Here is a 19,138-nt window from a genome sequence, read left to right as displayed (position 1 = left end):
ACAATTAGATACCATTCAACAATTTATATCCGACTGCAACTCAAGAGATTGGTCGTCGCCCGACAGAACCCTCCGACCGCATTACCCGCGGTAAGGTAGCGAGCCACGCCAGCACCTCCATTCCACCCGTATCCCATTTGGTCCTCCAACGGTCCAACCAATAAATGCCTCATCAAGCAAAGCAACACCAACCCCGCCTCCATCTCATGGCCAGCTATCGTCATCGCTATCGCTGTCTCTCCATATATCTTTTGAATCCAAGCCATATGGCATGAGATGATTGGTGCGTATTCCTTGTCAGCGCGGTAACCACCAATTACACTGCCACACGTCGGCAGTGGATCGGTTTTGGTCAGAACACTTGGGCCCCACAACATTTTTGTTTCGTTTTCCCCTTTTTTTTCTGGAAAATATCTTAAAACCCGTTTCCCGGTATTGCCTCGTATTCGCTCCCTTCTCCTCTCTGTTTCTCACACTACCTTTTCTTCTTTTAAAAATTTTCTTACCATTTTCCCAAAACAAGAAATAGAATCCGATCTTTAACGACCCCGACCTAACTTGTTCTTCTTTTCCTTCTTCGTCTCGAGTTCGCCGGATCGCGCGTTTGGTAGCGGAGGGTCGAGGAGGGGGAACAAAGAATGCAGCAATGGCGGACGGAGAACCCGGCCATGACCTTCGACGAGGTTCCATGGAGAGGAGCAAGAGCTTCGTCAAGGCCTTGCAGGTGCCCTCCTTCTCCTCCGATCTGATTTCTGGTTTTCTACCCCCAGATCTGATCGTGTTCTTTGGGTCGGATCCTCTCTCACTCTCTCACTCGTTTGATTTCATGTCTTTCTTGGTTTTCTTTGCTTGTTTTCTATTTGCATTTATTTTCCTGGTATTTCTTGCTGAATTCCTCGTTGTGACCGTCTCTCTTCAAGCTTAGGGCTTGGTTTTTTGTGATTCAATTGGAAGAATCAATTTCTGGCCCTTTTGTTACTTTTCTTTTCACATATCCAGTGATCTCCGACTCCTCGAAATTGGACAAGTTAAAACAGGGCAAGAGGAGGTCTTGGAATCTTGGTCTTTATACAGTTATGGATGGGTCAACGATGGGTTTTCTCTTGAATGGAGTTAGTTGCAAAAAAGAACCGTGGTTGTGTATGTAATTTTTTTATAATGTCTTGTACCGTTTCTTTCTTTCCGTTTTTTTTTTTTTAACCGCATGCTGTGTCATAGATTTATTTATCATGTCTTTTCTGGCAAAAAATTATCTTTTTTAATGTGTTAACCACGTTTGAAAGATATTAATGTTATCGTCCTCTAAAATTTTGTATATATTATTGGAATAACATGTGCTGTTGTTATTGACTGGTGCAGGAGCTGAAGAACTTGAGGCCTCAGCTTTACTCTGCTGCTGAGTATTGTGAAAAGTCTTACGTTCACAATGAACAGAAACAGATGTAAGATTTACTCTTCCATGAATTTCTTTCTAAATCATTGATATTGACATTTTATCTGCATTCCTTCCTGAAAATCAAGATATATATTTATTTCATGGATGAATTATAAATATTAAGTCCATCTTCTAGTTCCAGGACTGGAAGAATATTTGCCAAGTTTACCATGGAGACAAGTGCTTGCTGTTCATCAAAATACCACTACGTTTTTCTATTTGAATAACATTATGATCAGCATGCAATTGAATAAAGATGATGCAATGCACCATCTCAAGGTTGAGCATCAATTTTTAGATGTGATCTGATTGTAAAATTGATTTGTATAGTGTAATCAAACATGTTATCTTTCTTTATCTCCTATAACCTATCAAGCTCCATCTTTCCCTCCACTTGCATTAATATAATCCCAGAGACCAGCCTATGGATGCACTTTAGGATGGGATTTAAGTATCAGTCATTTTATGCAAAGTCAGAAGCCAGTTATGATGACATAAAGACATTTCCAGAAAGGATGTAGGACAACTACTTTCTAGATAAGGAATTTATTAATGAAGATCCATGAGCTTTTGGGATTTAATGTACAAGTCATGGTTTTCCTCTTGATGTCTGCAGCAAATGTTTTCCATCAACATTATTGTACTTAAAGTGATTTTCTCTAGTCAAGATCTTCTCGAGCATGTAAGCATATTCTTAAATTACTCCTACTTCTAGTAGTATTTCAAAGCTACAATAATATTGTGCAGAAAGTTTTATAATAAGGAAAATGGTGTAGCAGGCATGGTTTTAAGTTTGGTAGATGGCACTTATATAAATTAGTGCTCCTTAGGTATATGTATCTTAGAAAGCACTAACTGATACTAACTTAATTTTCCTTAAAAAAAAATCGATACTGACTTAATAAGTGAATAAAACTGCAGCTGGCATCTATAAGCACAAAAATACTCAGCCTTGTGGAGAAATACTTGAAAAAATGATGGGCTTATGCTCAATTTCTAAATTGAACTTTTAGGGTTGTCTTATAATGTTGATTAGATACGTTCAAATTAATTTTTGATTTTAATAGACACATCATAGTTAACGTATACTAAATTAGGCATTTTTATTTCCAATAAATGCCAATGAAAACATCATACTCCACATAACAACTCCAAAATCTTAGTTCCCAAGATAGGGAGCAGGTGCAGGTGTAGGGCAGCAGATACTTCAGAAATGCTTCTACTATAAGAAGTACTTAAAAAACAGGTGCAGGTTCAAGGTTCCAGAAAAATTCTGAAGTGGGCGCATCGCCCTAAGATTCTGGCTAGTAAGCTCCAAACTACACGCTGACATTTTTTCAAAAGAAAACCTGCTATAAAAAGCAAATCTTATAAAGGAGGGAAACATGTTAAAAAGGTTTGAATCTGATAAATATTGATCAGATCAATTTGCAAAGCAAACTACTGTAGTGTACTAAAGCATATTAGCCGGTACATTTTGGTTAAATTGATGCTCACTCTGGGTTGACACAGTTATATTTCCCTCTAGATATGGAATGATTTGTTTGGTTTTGTTACGACATCGGGCAGGGGATGTATTGCACGACCCTGTAAAGTATGCACTGTTACTCAAATTCATGCTTATGACACTTGATTTTTCTAAATGTTAGAAAGTACTTAATGTTGATTGATCACATTAATTTGAGAAATTAAAATTTATTTGGCTCCATATATATATTTGTAAATTTTGGTATGAAAATGTCCTAGGGGTGCAAATTCAGATTCCCACAATGTAAATTCTGAGAATAGTAAGGGTTTATGTCTTACCAGTACAGGCAGCTATAATGTATCCATGCAACATAGAACTTTACTGCCTCTGGATCACTGATCACCGCATTAATCAAGTCTCGTACCTCTAGTTGCATATTATTTCTCTTGGATTAGCATAGCATCCTGATCTGTAAAATAATTTAGAAGTTATCGGTGTTCTCTTGAACTAGTATAACCTCACTCATCTGTGAGAACGTAACCCCTTTATTTTATTTGTGATGTACAAGCAAAGTGACCCAGTCATCCGCAAAACATAAATCTAAATATGGTTGACAGTCACAAGTACTCTTTAATTTTTATGATTGGATAGAAACAATGCACTTCTTTGGATTCTGGGGTTTTTCTGCAAAATTCAGAATTTTTCACATCCATGTAACATTTCCATGATTGTCTAAATTATGGTGGTGTTGCCACAGTAATTATATATTGATTTTGTGTTAAATATTTAGATTTCCAAATGCACAGTTCACCTGCTTTGTTGTGAAAATGGAATTACATTATTTTTATTAGGGTACTGGATAATCTGAAAGATTATGCTGTTCGAGCCCTTGTCAATGCTGTAGACCACCTTGGTACTGTAGCTTACAAGTTGACAGACCTGTTTGAACAACAAACGTTGGATATTTCAACTCTGGAGCTAAAGATCTCATGTCTGAACCAGGCAAGCGTAATATGATAGCATGAACTTTCTTTCAAAACATCTTGGTTGGCAACTAATGCTGTTGTCTTGTTTTCAGCAAATTCTGACTTGCCAAACATACACTGACAAAGAGGGTCTTAGGCAGCAGCGAATGTTCACAAATAATCCAAGACATCACAAACATTACATTCTACCAAGTATGACTAACAACTGATTATATCTTTTTTTGAAGGAATGAGAAGCAGTGTATTTTTAACTTTTCCTTTGAATTCCTATGCTAGATTCTGCTAGTAGACAGGTGCAAAGTAGTTCACAACTACAAAAAGATGCCACTCTAAATCATGTCCAACCAAAACCTCGTCCTCATCCTCCAGGTGCTTAGTTTCTGCATTTCATGCTTATTCAATTACTTCTATCATCTCTATTCATATATTTGCATATTCATGGTAAATATCATGTTGAATGGCTTAAAGGCACCCCTGCATCAAAAACTCTTTCCTGGCATCTAGCCTCTGAAACCAACTCCCCATTGAATGGAGCCCCTCATGCAGCATCAAGGCAAGCTTCTTCATGCTTTTCTTTTATCCTCTACCGCCCCTGTTCATACTGATTTCTAAGTTATATAGAAACCACAAATAAATGGTCCTTTTTATGTTTGAGCTAAAAAGATTTCTATTTCGTGGCTGCAGCATTGGAGATATTATGGCTCCTAAGATAACTTCTGAAGCCTTCCATTTTCTGGGTATCATCCATTCGGGAGCTTTCAACTCAATATGCTGCTTCCTTTCTTCTTATACTAAGCATCTCGAAAGCTCCATAGCTTTGGAGTTAATTTCGGTATTTGTAGGTCATAAATGATTCACTGTGAATGTGTAAATTTCAGATACAGAAGATGCTGGTGCACCAATGCCCTTATCAACTCATCTTCGGTCAGCCAGTGGAACTCCCACTTCTAATATGGCTTTGCGCTCATTTGGCATTAGGGTAAAAAATTTAATCACTGGTATAATTTCTTTTTGGAGATCCATTCTTGAGGGAATTTATTTTGCATTCCATCTACAAAGGTTCAAATTCATTGGAAGAAAGTCGTTGTGACCATGGGAACATTGCTCGCTCTCAAGTGCTTGGGATTTCGAATCCTTGCTGCCAATCATTTTCACTGAAGGCTCCATACTATTTATCACTCCTAGATGAGTGAAACACTTTCTCATAGTTTCCATCCATGTTACCTTTAGTACTACCTCCCTTTTACTTGATGTTGGAGCAAATGAACCAGATACTCCACATCTTTATCCTAAAGATTTGTTACAAAATATAAAATTAAGTGCATAGAAAATTTTCTATAAAGATCACTGAAGAAATTTATCATGAGAAAAAGAAATGTGACAAACTGGCACGGAATTTCTTGGGCTTTGACAATTCATGTTTCTTAAAATGTAATGGTTAAAGTTGGATGATTTCATATTTTCTTGTCTTTTACTCAAATACTACAAGAAAATAACTTGAGATTTAATTTCATAAGCTATGTTTTTGATCTGCAAGTGCTTCACATATCAAAAATTTCTAGGCATGAAATTAGTGGTTTTCTCAAAGTAACACTTCCTTTTTTGCTTTCCATAACGTCTCTCAAGTATTGTATCAGCATAAAGTTCACTTGTCCGAGCTTGTTAGATTGACGTGGTGGCCTACTCAGAGTGATGTACTGTGAATTTTTCTTACCTACAGGAAGGAAAGAGGCTGCTACCAATTTAATTGTTATTTCTTCTGTACAACGTAACAAAATCTATGTTTCTACTGGAGATAAGCTCCCTGTGGTGGCAAGCTATGCCTGCATCTAATAAGCTGCTGTTTCATTTCCTATCAGGATTCTTTGGGGCCTTCGAAAACTTTAACTGCATTCAGATCCTTTGACAATCCTGGACGGCTTCAAGTTTATCGGCCTCCTGCTCGCAGCAAGAGCATGCTGTCTGCATTTTTTGCCAAAAACAAATCCTTAAAGCCAAGAAAGGCTTCCATTTCATGATGGTTTTCTTCACAAGTCAATAAACTTGATCTGCTAGATTCCCTTGTTTCCATTTTATTGCACAGCCGGTACTCTGCAATATTCTGGGGTTGCTGGATGTATTTATCTATTAATTGGTTATGGCTGTGTGACTGCTTTGTCAATATTACATGTCTGTCTTTTGCGGCATGACCAGGTTGAAGAGGTATTGCAAAGGTTAGGAGCATTTCTTGTGTGGCATTTCAATATTTCTTTATTTCAGAGAGGCACAGTCAAGATGTGTAACCGAATGTGTAGGTGTCCGAAACAGTCGAGATATGTAACCGAATTCCTATAGTGTTACTACTCGTTTTAAAGCTGACATAAATCTTGCATGACTAGTTCTATAGATTTAGTTTTATTTGAAGGCTATATTATTCATTATAGGTGATGATGATATGGTGTATTAGAGGCCTCTTGGTACTCTTACGTTTAAGGATTTTGAAGCTGCAGTTCAGTAACATTTGCAGCAAGAAGAAAATTCTTATGGGTGATTTAGTTAACAAAAGATAAGTATAAGGCTCTGCAAGCGGGGCAGCCACAGAGATAAATTTAGTTTCTTTTTTAGGTATGCTTTTGTTAAATTTCTATTTTTTGTAAGTCCTGTCTGTTTCGTATTGGGCGGCGGGATGGTATTTTCGTGGGAGCTATCATGCAGTCACGTTCCTCGCACTTAGTGTACTTTTAGCCTCGAAAGAGCCAGTTTGGCATCTTTGGTGTTTTTGTTTCTTTACTAATTAGTGAAATAGCACAAGGAGACGGTTGCTGAAGACAGCATACGCAGAAAACTTTTTGCTAATCCTGCTTTCGAAAATAAATCTTTGATTCCAAAAACTCCAAAGATTTACAAACAATTTCAGAAAGCAAAAGGGTTTCATCCAAAATGTCGTTCAGTTTAGTTCACTTTCTTCTTTGATTTTTGAAAGCAAAACAGTAAACGAATGCAATAGGCCCTTCATGATGTTAAAATGTATGCAGCTTCCGAATTTTTTTTGAAAAAAAAAAAAAAGCAGAAAGATCACAGCCACAAGAGTTGGTAGCTCATTCCTAACTTCTCCACGGATGACAACACATTCTAGACCGATCGAAACAGTTCTGAGAAAAGGCCAAAAGTTGAACCAATTTCTCTGATAAAGGTGCAAGCAGAACCAATCTGTTCCAAGAAGCTAAAACAAGAAAATAAGGAAATGACCTTCAATCCACTTACACATGAAGAGATTGTTTTAGCAAAGGACCAAAACCAACAAGGCATCAGTACAAATCACACAAAATGCTGGACTTAGTTTTTCGTGTCGGACTGCTTGATTTGCTGGAGGCTACACCCCCAGAAATTGTAACCATTACTTAAATCCATACCCACAATGTCCATTTTCCTCCCCGCTAGACAACTGCTCCAGGAAATGAATCATGAATTTTGGTTGCTTCCCTCATGGGCAGGAGTTGGACAATTAAACCTCAGATTTGCTTAATTTGTGCCATGAACAAGGCAATTCTCATTTACACCGCCGGTTTGCAACCATGGCCGGGCTGTCTTGCCTCATCATGGCCACAAACTCCTCATAGTTAATTCTTCCATCCTGTAACATGAGCTGGAAATGATTACTTGGATGAATTAAATCACAGAAAAAGAAGTATCCAGTGAAGGGTAAAGAGCTGCACGCATATCATCATCATCAACAACAACAACAACATTAGATTCAAAATCCGAAAAACACAAAAATTTTTAAGCAAGCGGTACCATGTACTTTACTGGAATAACCGATCCTTTGCAAAAGGCAAAACATGGAAATTCCCTTTCTCAGATCGAGAGGGGACATCAGCAATTTAAGCCCCAAAGCACCCCTATTTTTTTTTTCAAAAAAGAAAAAGAAATTCTCCAGCCAACTGAATGAGGAAGAGATGTCCCAACTTGCGGCTGGCCATGGTTATAGATTTTAGTACAGCTTTTGGGATTAAAATACGGAATCTATCGTAATTTAACCAGCTTCTGCTGCCAATACCTGTGAGAAGTTTGACCAGTTGGGCACGCTTTTAAGTATTAGATCTACTGAAATAGCATTGACAGATAAATGTTTAGATGTTTCAGAGACTATTTTAAAAAGATGCATTCACGCAATTTCAAATGTTCACAAACTGAAGCTTATTACTGCAGACCAAACAAAAGAAGGAATGTACCTCAGGATGGGCAATATTCATGTTCTAAAATTGAGAAAGTAGAGGAAATAGTAAAGGTTCGTGGAGGAAGTACCTTCTGCTTCACCTGAACATTGCAAGCGTATCCTCCACATTTACAGAAACTAATCCAAATCATTTGTTTTTTGCTGTCCCAAAAATCTCAACTGAGCTTAGTGCCCCACCATACCACCCATATTTCCAAAACACACAACAATAGGAAAATGCTTCACTGCCAGCAATTTACTACATCAAGTACCTTTCAGAAAAGAAGCCATTGACAACTATAACATCGGCACATGAAAGGAGGTGACGAATGACCAGATAGATACTTCAATAAAACGCGTGAAGCTTTGTCAAAAAAAATGAAAAGTACGATGCCTTTCTTATATGGTGGCAACGTAGGATAAATAAAAATGTAGATCTTCTTTGCATAAAATTTGGATGCAGAGTTCAGGACTTCATTTGTACAAGCACATCCACATGGATCAACACAGGCTTGTATAAAGAGTGGAACCTTTTCTGGCCTGCCTCTCCTCTGTTTTGCCCCTTTTTTTTTTTTTTTTTTCCACTTTGGTACCTCCTTTTTACTAACTTGAGTGGGCTTTATAATCTTCTCCGGTACCAAAATGTCAGGGGATATGTAGATGGTAAAGTGGGGTCTAATTAGAGTCCTGACTCCTGATTGTGTGCCAAAAAGTTGAAATAATGCTAAAATAAAAAACCACATATTTATTTTGCATTCAACTCCAACACAGCCTCACAAAGACTGAATGAGTCAGAAAAAGGCTTTTCTTTGGAGCCAGAAAAATGCTATTTGGATAAACCCCGGTTCCTTTTACATTGGACTGATAAAAGACTATACATGGTAGCCTTGATTTCATCCAGTCCATTGAGTTTCATGAACACAAACTAACAGAGATCAGAGCTTATCAAGAGATCAGCATCTCAAAGCAAAAGATATGGGAATCGATTGACATCACAAATTCAGTAACCAAGCTTGTGTGCAAGTCTTTGGTAACTTACTCTTGTTCAGTGTGCCAGCTATGATTGGTGGGTCGACTCACTGCAGGTGGAAAGTGGGAACTAAAGAATAATTTCTTTATATGACCCATAAATCATTTTGTCCCCTTTATTATTTCATTCTAATATCATAAATTTCTGTAAGTGTTAACCATAAATTGAAGTTTTTATCAGTAGTTACTAAGAGTCACTATTTCCCGACTATTTTCATCAGAACTCTACAATAACAAACAGCAGCTCTGTCAAGTAAATTGGAATAACTCAGAACATTTGAGGAATTTTCTCAGCATATGTGAATCATGTATTAACTGGAACTTAAGTCTTATCCTAGATATGGAAGAAGGAAAAAAAAGTGATAGCAGGCTTACATGATCGGTATCTACTTCCGCAATGATCTCTTTTATTGTTTTGTCATCACCCATATTGTACTTCCTAAGAGCTTGCTCAAGTTCCTCCACTGTAATGTACCTGTTCAAAAAAAGTGTAGACAAATGCTTAGTAAATTAATTTAATATTTAATAGTAAATAGCATTCAACACTTGAAAGGTTACCCGCTCTTGTCTTTATCAAAATACTCAAATGCCTTATACAGATGATCTTCCTTTTCCATTCTATTCATGTGCATTGTAGCACTTATAAATTCAATATAATCAATAGTCCCATTTCCATCCACATCAGCCTGTTAAGAAAACCAAGCAAGCATGTTGATTGCAAATTTACGACCATACAATTTTCCAACAAGAAATGAAGATATGATTGAAACCAATAAGCAATAAGCATGTCCTAACATAAATTGGGGTCCATAGGTAACAGAAGAAAAATCCATGCCTTTCATAAAAATCATTTCATGCAAGTAAGCTATGCATGTCTTTCCAAAAATATAACTCTAGAGAGCCAACATTCTTAAGGCTTAATAATACAAACACAATACTGTATATGTCGAATACTGATGTATAAGAGGGAGAGTCTTGGCACAACAGTAAGTTGCTCCACCGTGACTCGGAAGTCATAGATTCAAAACATGGAAATAACCTCTCTACACACAAGGGTAAAGCTGCATATATCAAACCCTCCATGGACCCTGTAATGGCAAGAGACTCGTGCATTGGGCCTCCCCTTTTTTGGGACAAGTGATGTAGTAGACTGAAAACTTTTCCTTCCACTAAATGTAGCTGTTGGAGTTGCACTTTCTTTTTCAACAGATAGCAAAGAATCTAACTTAACAAAATGAACTACAAAATACGAGCATCATATTTCAACCCATTTTAGTTAATAATGTTACTGGAGGAGAGACCCAAATGTGCCTGATATGACATGATGTGCTAGCCAGAACTCTCTCTCTATAAGCTTGATAAAGTTCTGGTCAACAAAGTAAATTCCATTGGAACTAACTGCTCTCTGAATTGAAAGAGAATTGCCAGTTTATCCATCTAAACACAAAGATTCTATACAAAAGAAGATAGGTGGGAAAACACCATACAGAAAGCATGAGGAGCATCAAATGATTCTAAAGGACAAAGACTAGAAACCATACCGCTTCCATCAGCTGCCTAACTTCAGATTCAGAAATCTTGGTACCAAGTTTGGGTAGACCAGCTTTTAGTTCTTCAAAAGTAATTGTCCCACTGTTATCAGTGTCCATAGATTTGAACATTTCTTTTAAACCCATAATTTCTTCCTCTGACAGGCTTTCTGCTATGACCTGAGCAAGAATGCAATACAACTCTACTAAGTATATTAAAATGAATGCATCCAAATCAATGATGTAGCAAACTAGACGCAATCAATCACCTTCAAGGCTACTTTCTTGAGCTTGTTCATGGCCCTGAACTGTTTCATTCTGCTTAAAACTGTAATGTCAAGTGGTTTGTCAGAGGCTTCCCCATCTTCTCTGATCCACGGATGATCTGCAATATTTTTTTTTTAATTGCCGAACTGAGTTAACTGAAATATCAAAGTATAGGGGAAAAACAAATACCAGGAAATTGCATAGCAGGAATGCATTTTGCCATCAACAAAGTTATATGATTCCATTCTTAGTTTTATTTCTAATGAAATATGACTCCAGAACATCTTGTAAATTAGACAGGCAGATCTTATATAGGAGTAACACTGCAAATGCTCATGAACAGCATACTGCACACAGCTTGGAGAAACTTTCGAATTTAAAGCTGCCAAATTCTCCAAAGAGGTATGGCAACTATATTAGTTATCAATAAAAAAATAACCTGTGAATTCCAATAATTTCTGCTGAGAAACCAACACCGAAAAGTTTCTTGGCATTGGAACTTTAAAGAGATTTTGGTAAATATTATTGACATGATACTGTCATCATCTTTATCTGTAATGATAATAAATGAAAATCTCCTGAAAATAACTAATTGAAGAAAAAAGAAATGCAGTCGCAGTCAATGCAACAAAAGTAACTCTCCAAATTACATAGAACAGAAAAGCTGCATTCAGCCAATGCTGATGTGTAAATTATTTATATGTACATGGATCTACAAGCGTGATGCCTTGAAGTTGCACTTGTAAGTGTGCTTAAAATTCTCATACTTACTCAGAATTTGACCTGCAGTAAGCCGCTCCTTCGGATCTTGCCTTAGCATCTTCTTGACTAGTTCCTTTGCACCACTAGATATAGAAGACCAAGGTTCAGATGAGAAATCAATATGCCCACGTAAAACAGCATCAAATATGCCCTGTTCATTCTCTGTGAATATGGGGAGAAAAAGAACTTCTTGATCCAGATTTCCCTAAGTAACAATAGGTATATCTAAAATTGGTCGTGAATACAATGTACGAACCTGCCCAAAAAGGAGGAACACCAGAGAGAAGAATGTAAAGTATCACTCCAGCACTCCAAATATCAGCCTCTGGTCCATAATTCTGCCGCAACACTTCAGGAGCCACATAATATGCACTCCCAACAATATCTTTGAATACTTCTCCTGCAACAGCCAGTTTGCTGTTAGCACATTAGAACCCTCAAAAGCTCATAAATTTAGTCTAGCCAAGTGGAAAATAGTTGACATAGATCACAATAATGGAAATGCTCCCGCATGCATTTACCTCAATCCTTTATAGCTTCAAGTTCATATAATTGAAAAAATGAAAATTTATAAGAATAAGGAATACTAGAAAGAACAATCCTTCACTCTTGAAAATTTTAAGGGCTCCAACCATATTAGTTCTTCAAGATAGCATGTGCAATTTTAGCTGACCCATCAGGTACCTGATCCAACCCAATCCAATTAAAACCCATGATGGATATAGATTCTAGATAAAATACTCAAAACGGGTTCAGGTCGAGTACGGATAATATATGCCCACCCCAAATCCAATCTGATATAACCTTAATCTAAATCCTCCTTTTCAAAGTTACAATTATTTTATAATATTTGTATTATGAGTTCCTTATCCAACCCGACCCGCACCACTACTTGATCCAACTCGAGACGAATATGGGATGGGTTTGGATATGGGGTTTTAAATATGGGACAGGTACAGGTATTGGCCAATCCTACCCATACCTGACCCATTACCATCCCTAGAAAAGGAAAGAAGGGGAGAGAGACGAAGGGTTACCCATGGGACTCTCGATTGGGATTGTCGTCGAAACGAAGCAGGACGGTGGGATATCCTATTTCAAGAAGAAGCCAGGACATCTCCATCCCACGAAATTTAAAACCTTACTTCCAGGCATCTTAAAGAGGAAGTGTCTAGATAATATAGCTAATGATTAAAATGATTTTCTAATAAAAATCATTTTTCTTTGGATAATGACAAAGTGACCCTTGAATCCAAGCTTTATCATCAAAATTTGAGAATTTTCCATAGTTCTTAACATCAACCTTCTAAAAACTAGTGATGCAAAAGGAGCCTATCAAGAAATAGATACTAAGTAGAAAGGAAAATTAACTTCACAAGCTCACACAACCATGGATTAATGCTTGGAGATTCCCATAAACTTGGTAAGAATCTACAAAAATGGGGAGAAATGCATTTGCTTACGAAGCACAAACTATATTTCTGGACAGCAAATTTGAAATGCAATCCATGGATTATGAAATCTTTGCTCAACTCTCTCCTTGACTGACAAGATTTTTGGACAACACCTTGATACAACAATAAAGAACTAGAGCCCAAGCAGATCTCGCCATCAGATCTCAGAACAAACGGATCATAAGCTTTCTTGTCCTCAAAGTCATAGAGATTAATATTAGATAAGCAAAAAATTAAGCTCAGAGTTAAACAAGAATCATTCCTGCTTCAAATTCCAAAAATAGTCTACATTATGTGACCAAGATCTTCTTTCAAATTTCGGAAGAATTTGGGTGAAGGTTAAAAATATCCCTGGAGATCTTCATGAAAGCTAATATATTTTTTTCTTCACTTTTTTTTTTTTTGGATGATCTATATACCAACCATATTATAACTTTTTAAAATCTTCTTTCCTCTCTCTTGTAATTTTTTTCTAATCTTCAATAAAGGCCGGGTAGCTTTTTCTGCCTCTCTTTCATTTTAAAAGAAAAAAAAAAGCACCTCACGCGCTATGTATTTCAGGTTCATGTTTGATTTTCAGATGTGATGGTTGATTGACATTTGATCTTTCTCCCTCATCTAGACTCTAACATCAGTTATCGCTGAAGAGTTGAAAATTTAATTCCATGCTCTCTCCAACAGTACAGGGCCCATAGGCCTTGAATTGCAATTATCTAAGAAATAGTAACCTTATTCTTCTTCTTTTTCTTATGGTAATAAGGACTGAAGAAGTGGCTTCTGCTGTGCTTTTATGCACTCTGTCAAATACCTCTGCCACATGCGAGTTTTGCTTTAAGTTCAGAAACAGAACCCAAAAGACTTTATGTTAAACCATGGGCTCATGAAAAAGAAAATAATAACTTGTTGGTGACTATTTATCTAAATCTGCAAGATGACAAGCTTTCTCCATTCCACAATTGAAAGAAATGACAGCTTGCCTCATCCAAGTTTTTGGGTTCAATCCGGAACTTCTTGCAATGAAAACATCATGCATATCCTAAAGTTAAAATTCATTTCGTCCATGGTTATTGGCCTTCCAGCAATGGTGCTCTCTGATGTATGCTATTTACCGAAGGAAAAGAATTACCGCCTTGAACATGTTACCATTATGCTCGAAAGACTGCATTTTTATCAACTTGTGGTTAATCCAACTTGTAATTGGTCCCTCATCAACCAATCCTATTTAGTGCTCAAACTGCGGTTACATCTAAGCATCAAATATTGCTTATTTTCTAATTTATAAATAGAATCCATATGCTCTCTTGCTTTTCGAACTCATGAGCAGATTAAAGAAAGCATCTTTACCAGGCTTAAAGAAGACGGAGAGCCCGAAATCAGTGGCCTTGAGCGGCGAATCCTCCTTCTTGTTCAAGAACAAGAAGTTTTCCGGCTTAAGATCCCGATGCATCACCCCCATGGAGTGGCAGATGTGGACGACAGTCACGATCTCGCGGCAGAGCGCGGCGGCTGCTCGCTCCGAGTAGTGGCCCTTGGCAATGATCCTGTCGAAGAGCTCCCCGCCCTCACAGAGCTCCATCACCAAATTCACAGAGTGCCGATCCTCGTACGCCGCCTTCAGCTCGACGATGTTCCGGTGACCGGTGAGGTGGTGCATGATCTGGACCTCGCGCCGGACGTCCTCGATGTCGTCGCGGTGGGTCAACTTCCTCGTGGCGATAGACTTGCAGGCGAAGCGCTCGCCGGTCTGCTTGGAGGTCACCAGGTAGGTGACGCCGAACTGGCCGCGGCCGAGCTCGCGACCGAAGGTGTAGAAAGCCCGGACGTCCTCCATGGGGCGGCCAAGGACGCGACCGACACTGGGAGTGAGAAGGCGGGGAGTGGCCGCTGCCGGCCGGGGGCGGAGGGCTTTAGGCCCGTCGCCGCCGGCGGAGGTGGCGGTATGGTGGGGTCGGGAAGCGGGAGGGCGGTCGGATCCGCCGCGGCCGGAGTCGTTGGGGCGGTTAGAGGAGAAGGGCCGGGAGCCACGGTTTCCCATTTGGTCCTCTTCTCGGATCGGTTTCTTGAGTGGTGGTGTGGAGATCTCTGGTAGAGCCTTGGGACACGGAAGTCAGCGCAGCGATGGTGGGAGAGGGGCGAGACCGGAGAGGAAAGTGGAGCGGACGATTCCTTTTTATTAGGTTAGACGGCTCGCGCGAGCCCAGGTATCGCGTCTTTATGACAGCAGTCCGATCGTTTGCCGTGTTCCACGTGGCATGTTGCTGGACTTTCTGCGATCGGAATGCCGGCGATGAGTCCATCATGGTTTGTTTTGCCCTCGATACTTGCTGTGTCCGATTCTTGGCGCGAGACACCTGGCCAAGTATAGCTTTATTAATGCAAATCCCAACAAACCTGCAAGGCTAGCCGTTCATGAGTTAGCTCGTCTAAAAATCTGTAACGCTGCCGGACAATATGCCTATCAGCCTATATTATCTATTTCCTCCGCACCCTTCCTTTTCTCTCGAGCATTTTCACAATTTTTTTATAAAAACCTATAGATTCGCACCATATATATATATATATATATATATATATATATATATATATATATATATATATATATATATATATATATATTTATATATATATATTTATATATATATATATATATATATATATTTATTTATTTATTTATTTTGGGTAAAAGATCAAACTATATTAAGGTAAGATGAAACCAAGTGCAGGTGTGAAATATAACCAAAAGATACAGACAAAAAAGATGTAAACAACCATAAGATAACGTAGAACATGGAAAAAAAAATAAACAACCAAAGAGAACAAAAGATTGTAGACTAAAAGAATTCCAGTGAAGCTGTTGAAATTTATTAACCATCCAGATAGAGAAGTAGCCATAATCATGATAAAGAGCTTAGAAAGTGAAAATCCAAATGAAGTTGCATGTAATGAAATGGCAGTAGCTGCAAGATTTTGTGGAGATCCTGAGCAAAACAGCAAATTACAGAGAATCCTACTATATATTTCTGAAATCCTGCTGTATATTTCTGAAACTTGAGAAAACCGATTAAGCAACCAAGCAGAAATGATGGAACCAGATGGGAGTGGAAAGTAGATAATAGATAATTACTTCCCCCATTGAAGTCCCATGATGATGAAAACAGATAAAACCATATATCCTGAAAATAGTATTAAACTTGATAGAGTAGTTGGTGAAGTATGAGTGTGGGAATAGATTTAAATAAGATATCATCATTGGCACAGGTACATTGTAAAACAAGCATTGGCTCCCTTTGTAAAGCAGCTGATAGATCATGAGTTCTAGTAGAAGAAGCATAGGCTTGTTAAGATGAATTATAGTCAGTAATGTGCTAGATGTATCAGGTATACACAAATTTTTATCAGTAATATTATTCATTATAACATCATTTGGGAATCGATTGGACCCACAATATCGAGTAAGCAAATAAGTTAATCCATGCCAGATGTGTCCCATATATAACTCGTGCCAACCATTTCCATCAGTGAGTTTGATCATTGAAATATTAGTTGGGACCTCATAATACCCACAGCTCAGAGACGTGAAATAGGAAGCCATGGCAGATGGACCAGCAATATAATGTATGCCCACCAATTAGCATCCAGCAAAGGGACAAAGATAAGATGGCCCACAAATTGAGGGTTATAGAATGTATGAACTAAGGGCCAAATCTCATCATCATCCAGCGGTTGGAAGATATCATTTGGGAAGTAGATGAAGTAGCAATGAATATCCCTTGATAGGTGAGGAGAGTTAAATGAAATGTTAGGCCCATCAGTAGAAACATCATCTGGGAGAAAGAAACTATATGGATCCTTGACTTTAACAAATATCAACATCATTTCCAAGTAGACAAGTTTGCATGTTAAATTAAAATAGAGTTGGCAGCGAACACAGCAATAATTGAGCAAATGACAGAAATATTCTGAAATAGAGAGAGAAAATTTGAAGCACAGAGAAGTAATGCCATAAAAATAAGCATGTAGGCCAAGTGGAATAGAGGCAACCCTTCTCTTGTAACAAAGATATGAAATAAAAATTGCAAGATAATACCGATGCCCCCAATCATAGCTGTAACAGGTTTCAGCAATGAGCAATGGAAGCCCTCTCAACAGGTGAATTTTTAAAAAATTCCTCCTCCTATTAATATTAGTAACATCTATCTTTAGTGTGACAAAGCTCTGAGTTTGCCCAGTGTTGGCCTGCTTTCAAGGTAAAAAGATGAACAACAGATCAAGCGTGCACAATATACCATTACAAGAATAATTGCGAGAGGAGTAACATAACAAGTAGAAAAGCTATTCCCAAGAGCAATTGCAATGATATAAGATGTCCAGAAAGAAAGAAGAGCGTGATGATACAGAACAGTGACAGCAGGTTGTTTAGCCATGCCTAGTAAAATTAATTTGGAAAGCATCTGCATTCAAGATTTGAGCCAATTGGGGATGAAAAGTATCCCCAGCACAAAATAAAAAATCTCCATAGATAGCATGACCAATAGCTCAATTTACAGCTTGATTACCTTCTCTGCATATGTGAGATATATTAAATATGAATTTAGATTGGATCCATGAATGGAGATCTTTTAACCAAGGGAAAACATGCATTTTATTATCAGTGGAATGAGACCGCCAAGAAACAATCATGGAGGAGTCTCCTTGGAGTCAAATTTGAGGATGATTGAAAAAGAATAAGGCAAGTTTAATTTCCAATCAGGCTCTAATAAGTTTCGGAACGACACAGAACAAAGAGAGAGACGTTTGCCTTTAACCAAGAGAATGGCACCCTCATGATTTCGGAGGACAAAATTAGAAGCTGCAGAATCATGTCTCACGGTTTCATCAAAATTTAACAAGAATACTCCAAAGGGAGGGGGCACCCAAGTCACAATTTTAAAACTGGAAGATAGCTGAGAAATCAGCTGAGGGATACACCAGACCTTTAACTGAGTAGGATGATTAGAGGCAAAGGATGGAATATGATGAGAGATGTCTTGGAGAAAGAGTAAATATTTTCTGAACAGATCTTGAGGTGATTTATGCTCTTACCGAAAGACTCGAGTTAGAAGGTCCCATATTAGAGAGGCCATATAAGCAGTTACAGCTCTTACCTTCATTCTCATCAAGTTGTTTGTAAGAAAATTCAACAGATCCAACAAGGATTGAGGCTTAAAGTGGGAGATCTCTAAAGGCATTTAGGACCAAACTAATCAGCAAAGCCACAAGTTATCACAGTATGCTGACAGTCCTCAGGTTGATCAGGGCAGAGATCGCAATTTAGGGAAATACGATGAAGAATGCCTCAAATGCAAAGAAAATGTTTACATGGGAGCCTAAGCTAGCGAAATTTTCAGCAGAAATATTTGTTTCACATAGGCAAAGGCATGCGCCAAATCCATAAAAAGGAGCAGATGAATCAAATTCAGCAGTGTTTTGATATAGATAAGAATGTCCGAAGAAGTAACCATTTGCGAGCGAGAGTGTGTCCACCAAATTGATCAGTCTATTGCCCCTACACAAGAGGCATGGAGGCAATTAAGGACATCATATCAGCATTGCAGTGTCTAGATAAGAACTTTCAATTCCAGCTTCTGTCAGGGGAATAAAGTCAGCAACAGTATATTGTGAAAGATAAGTAGAAATATTTGTGAAAAAAGACCAATGGCTTAATGGCAGAGGCATGAGCCAAGGATCTTTCCAAGTATTAATCAATCTACCATTCCCAATAAGCCAAATAAACTGATTTTGAAGCTTTATCCCTTGTAAATAGATTTTTTTCATGTTGGCGAGGAGGACTTGGGAACTTTATAATGAAGCTAATTGCCAGGAAATCGATATTTTGAAGTAACTAATTGGGCCCATAGAGCTAAGGGTTGCAACACCATCTTAACGGCCATTTTAGTTTGATGCATAAGGCGAAGGGAGTGAAAACCCAACCCTCCAGCAGACTTGGGTCTGCAAATAGACTCCCAAGCAATTA

The 19,138-nt window shown here is 38.1% G+C and overlaps 2 protein-coding genes across 3 annotated transcripts; one reads left to right on the top strand and one right to left on the bottom strand.

Moving 5' to 3' along the window:
• The first annotated feature begins 407 nt into the window (after positions 1 to 407).
• Positions 408 to 6,286, top strand: LOC105047529 (protein ABIL1). The gene is given in 10 exon segments (XM_010926477.4): positions 408 to 681; positions 684 to 724; positions 1,360 to 1,442; positions 3,755 to 3,905; positions 3,982 to 4,081; positions 4,166 to 4,258; positions 4,358 to 4,442; positions 4,574 to 4,626; positions 4,768 to 4,868; positions 5,749 to 6,286. Coding segments are annotated over 10 exon segments (909 nt in total). The 5' UTR covers positions 408 to 638; the 3' UTR covers positions 5,908 to 6,286.
• Positions 6,287 to 7,018: 732 nt separating this feature from the next.
• LOC105047530 (calcium-dependent protein kinase 1) lies at positions 7,019 to 15,285 on the bottom strand. 2 transcript variants are annotated; one of them, XM_010926481.4, is made up of 8 exons: positions 14,470 to 15,284; positions 11,928 to 12,071; positions 11,681 to 11,833; positions 10,912 to 11,027; positions 10,655 to 10,822; positions 9,672 to 9,799; positions 9,489 to 9,588; positions 7,019 to 7,502 (listed from the first exon to the last, which is right to left on the bottom strand). In XM_010926481.4, exons 1-8 carry the CDS (start codon positions 15,158 to 15,160, stop codon positions 7,419 to 7,421), a joined length of 1,584 nt encoding a protein of 527 aa, XP_010924783.1. In that variant the 5' UTR covers positions 15,161 to 15,284; the 3' UTR covers positions 7,019 to 7,418. The 2 variants fall into 2 exon arrangements, with proteins under 2 accessions (XP_010924783.1, XP_073115086.1); XM_073258985.1 differs by lacking the exon at positions 7,019 to 7,502 and adding an exon at positions 7,877 to 8,356 and having other exon boundaries at positions 14,470 to 15,285.
• Positions 15,286 to 19,138: the final 3,853 nt, after the last annotated feature.

The sequence above is a fragment of the Elaeis guineensis genome, chromosome 6, assembly GCF_000442705.2.
Source record: "Elaeis guineensis isolate ETL-2024a chromosome 6, EG11, whole genome shotgun sequence".
NCBI lineage: Eukaryota > Viridiplantae > Streptophyta > Magnoliopsida > Arecales > Arecaceae > Elaeis > Elaeis guineensis.
Note: the sequence above shows the minus strand (reverse complement) of the source record. Positions and strands in the feature narration are given on the sequence as shown.

Coding starts and splice junctions, on each gene's coding strand:
- LOC105047530 (XM_010926481.4), bottom strand. CDS start 15,160: ATGGGAAACCGTGGCTCCCGGCCCTTCTCCTCTAACCGCCCCAACGAC. Junction 11,834..11,927: donor TGTTCCTCCTTTTTGGGCAG/GTTCGTACATTG, acceptor CCATATTCACAG/AGAATGAACAGGGCATATTT. Junction 10,823..10,911: donor TCAAGAAAGTAGCCTTGAAG/GTGATTGATTGC, acceptor ATTCTTGCTCAG/GTCATAGCAGAAAGCCTGTC.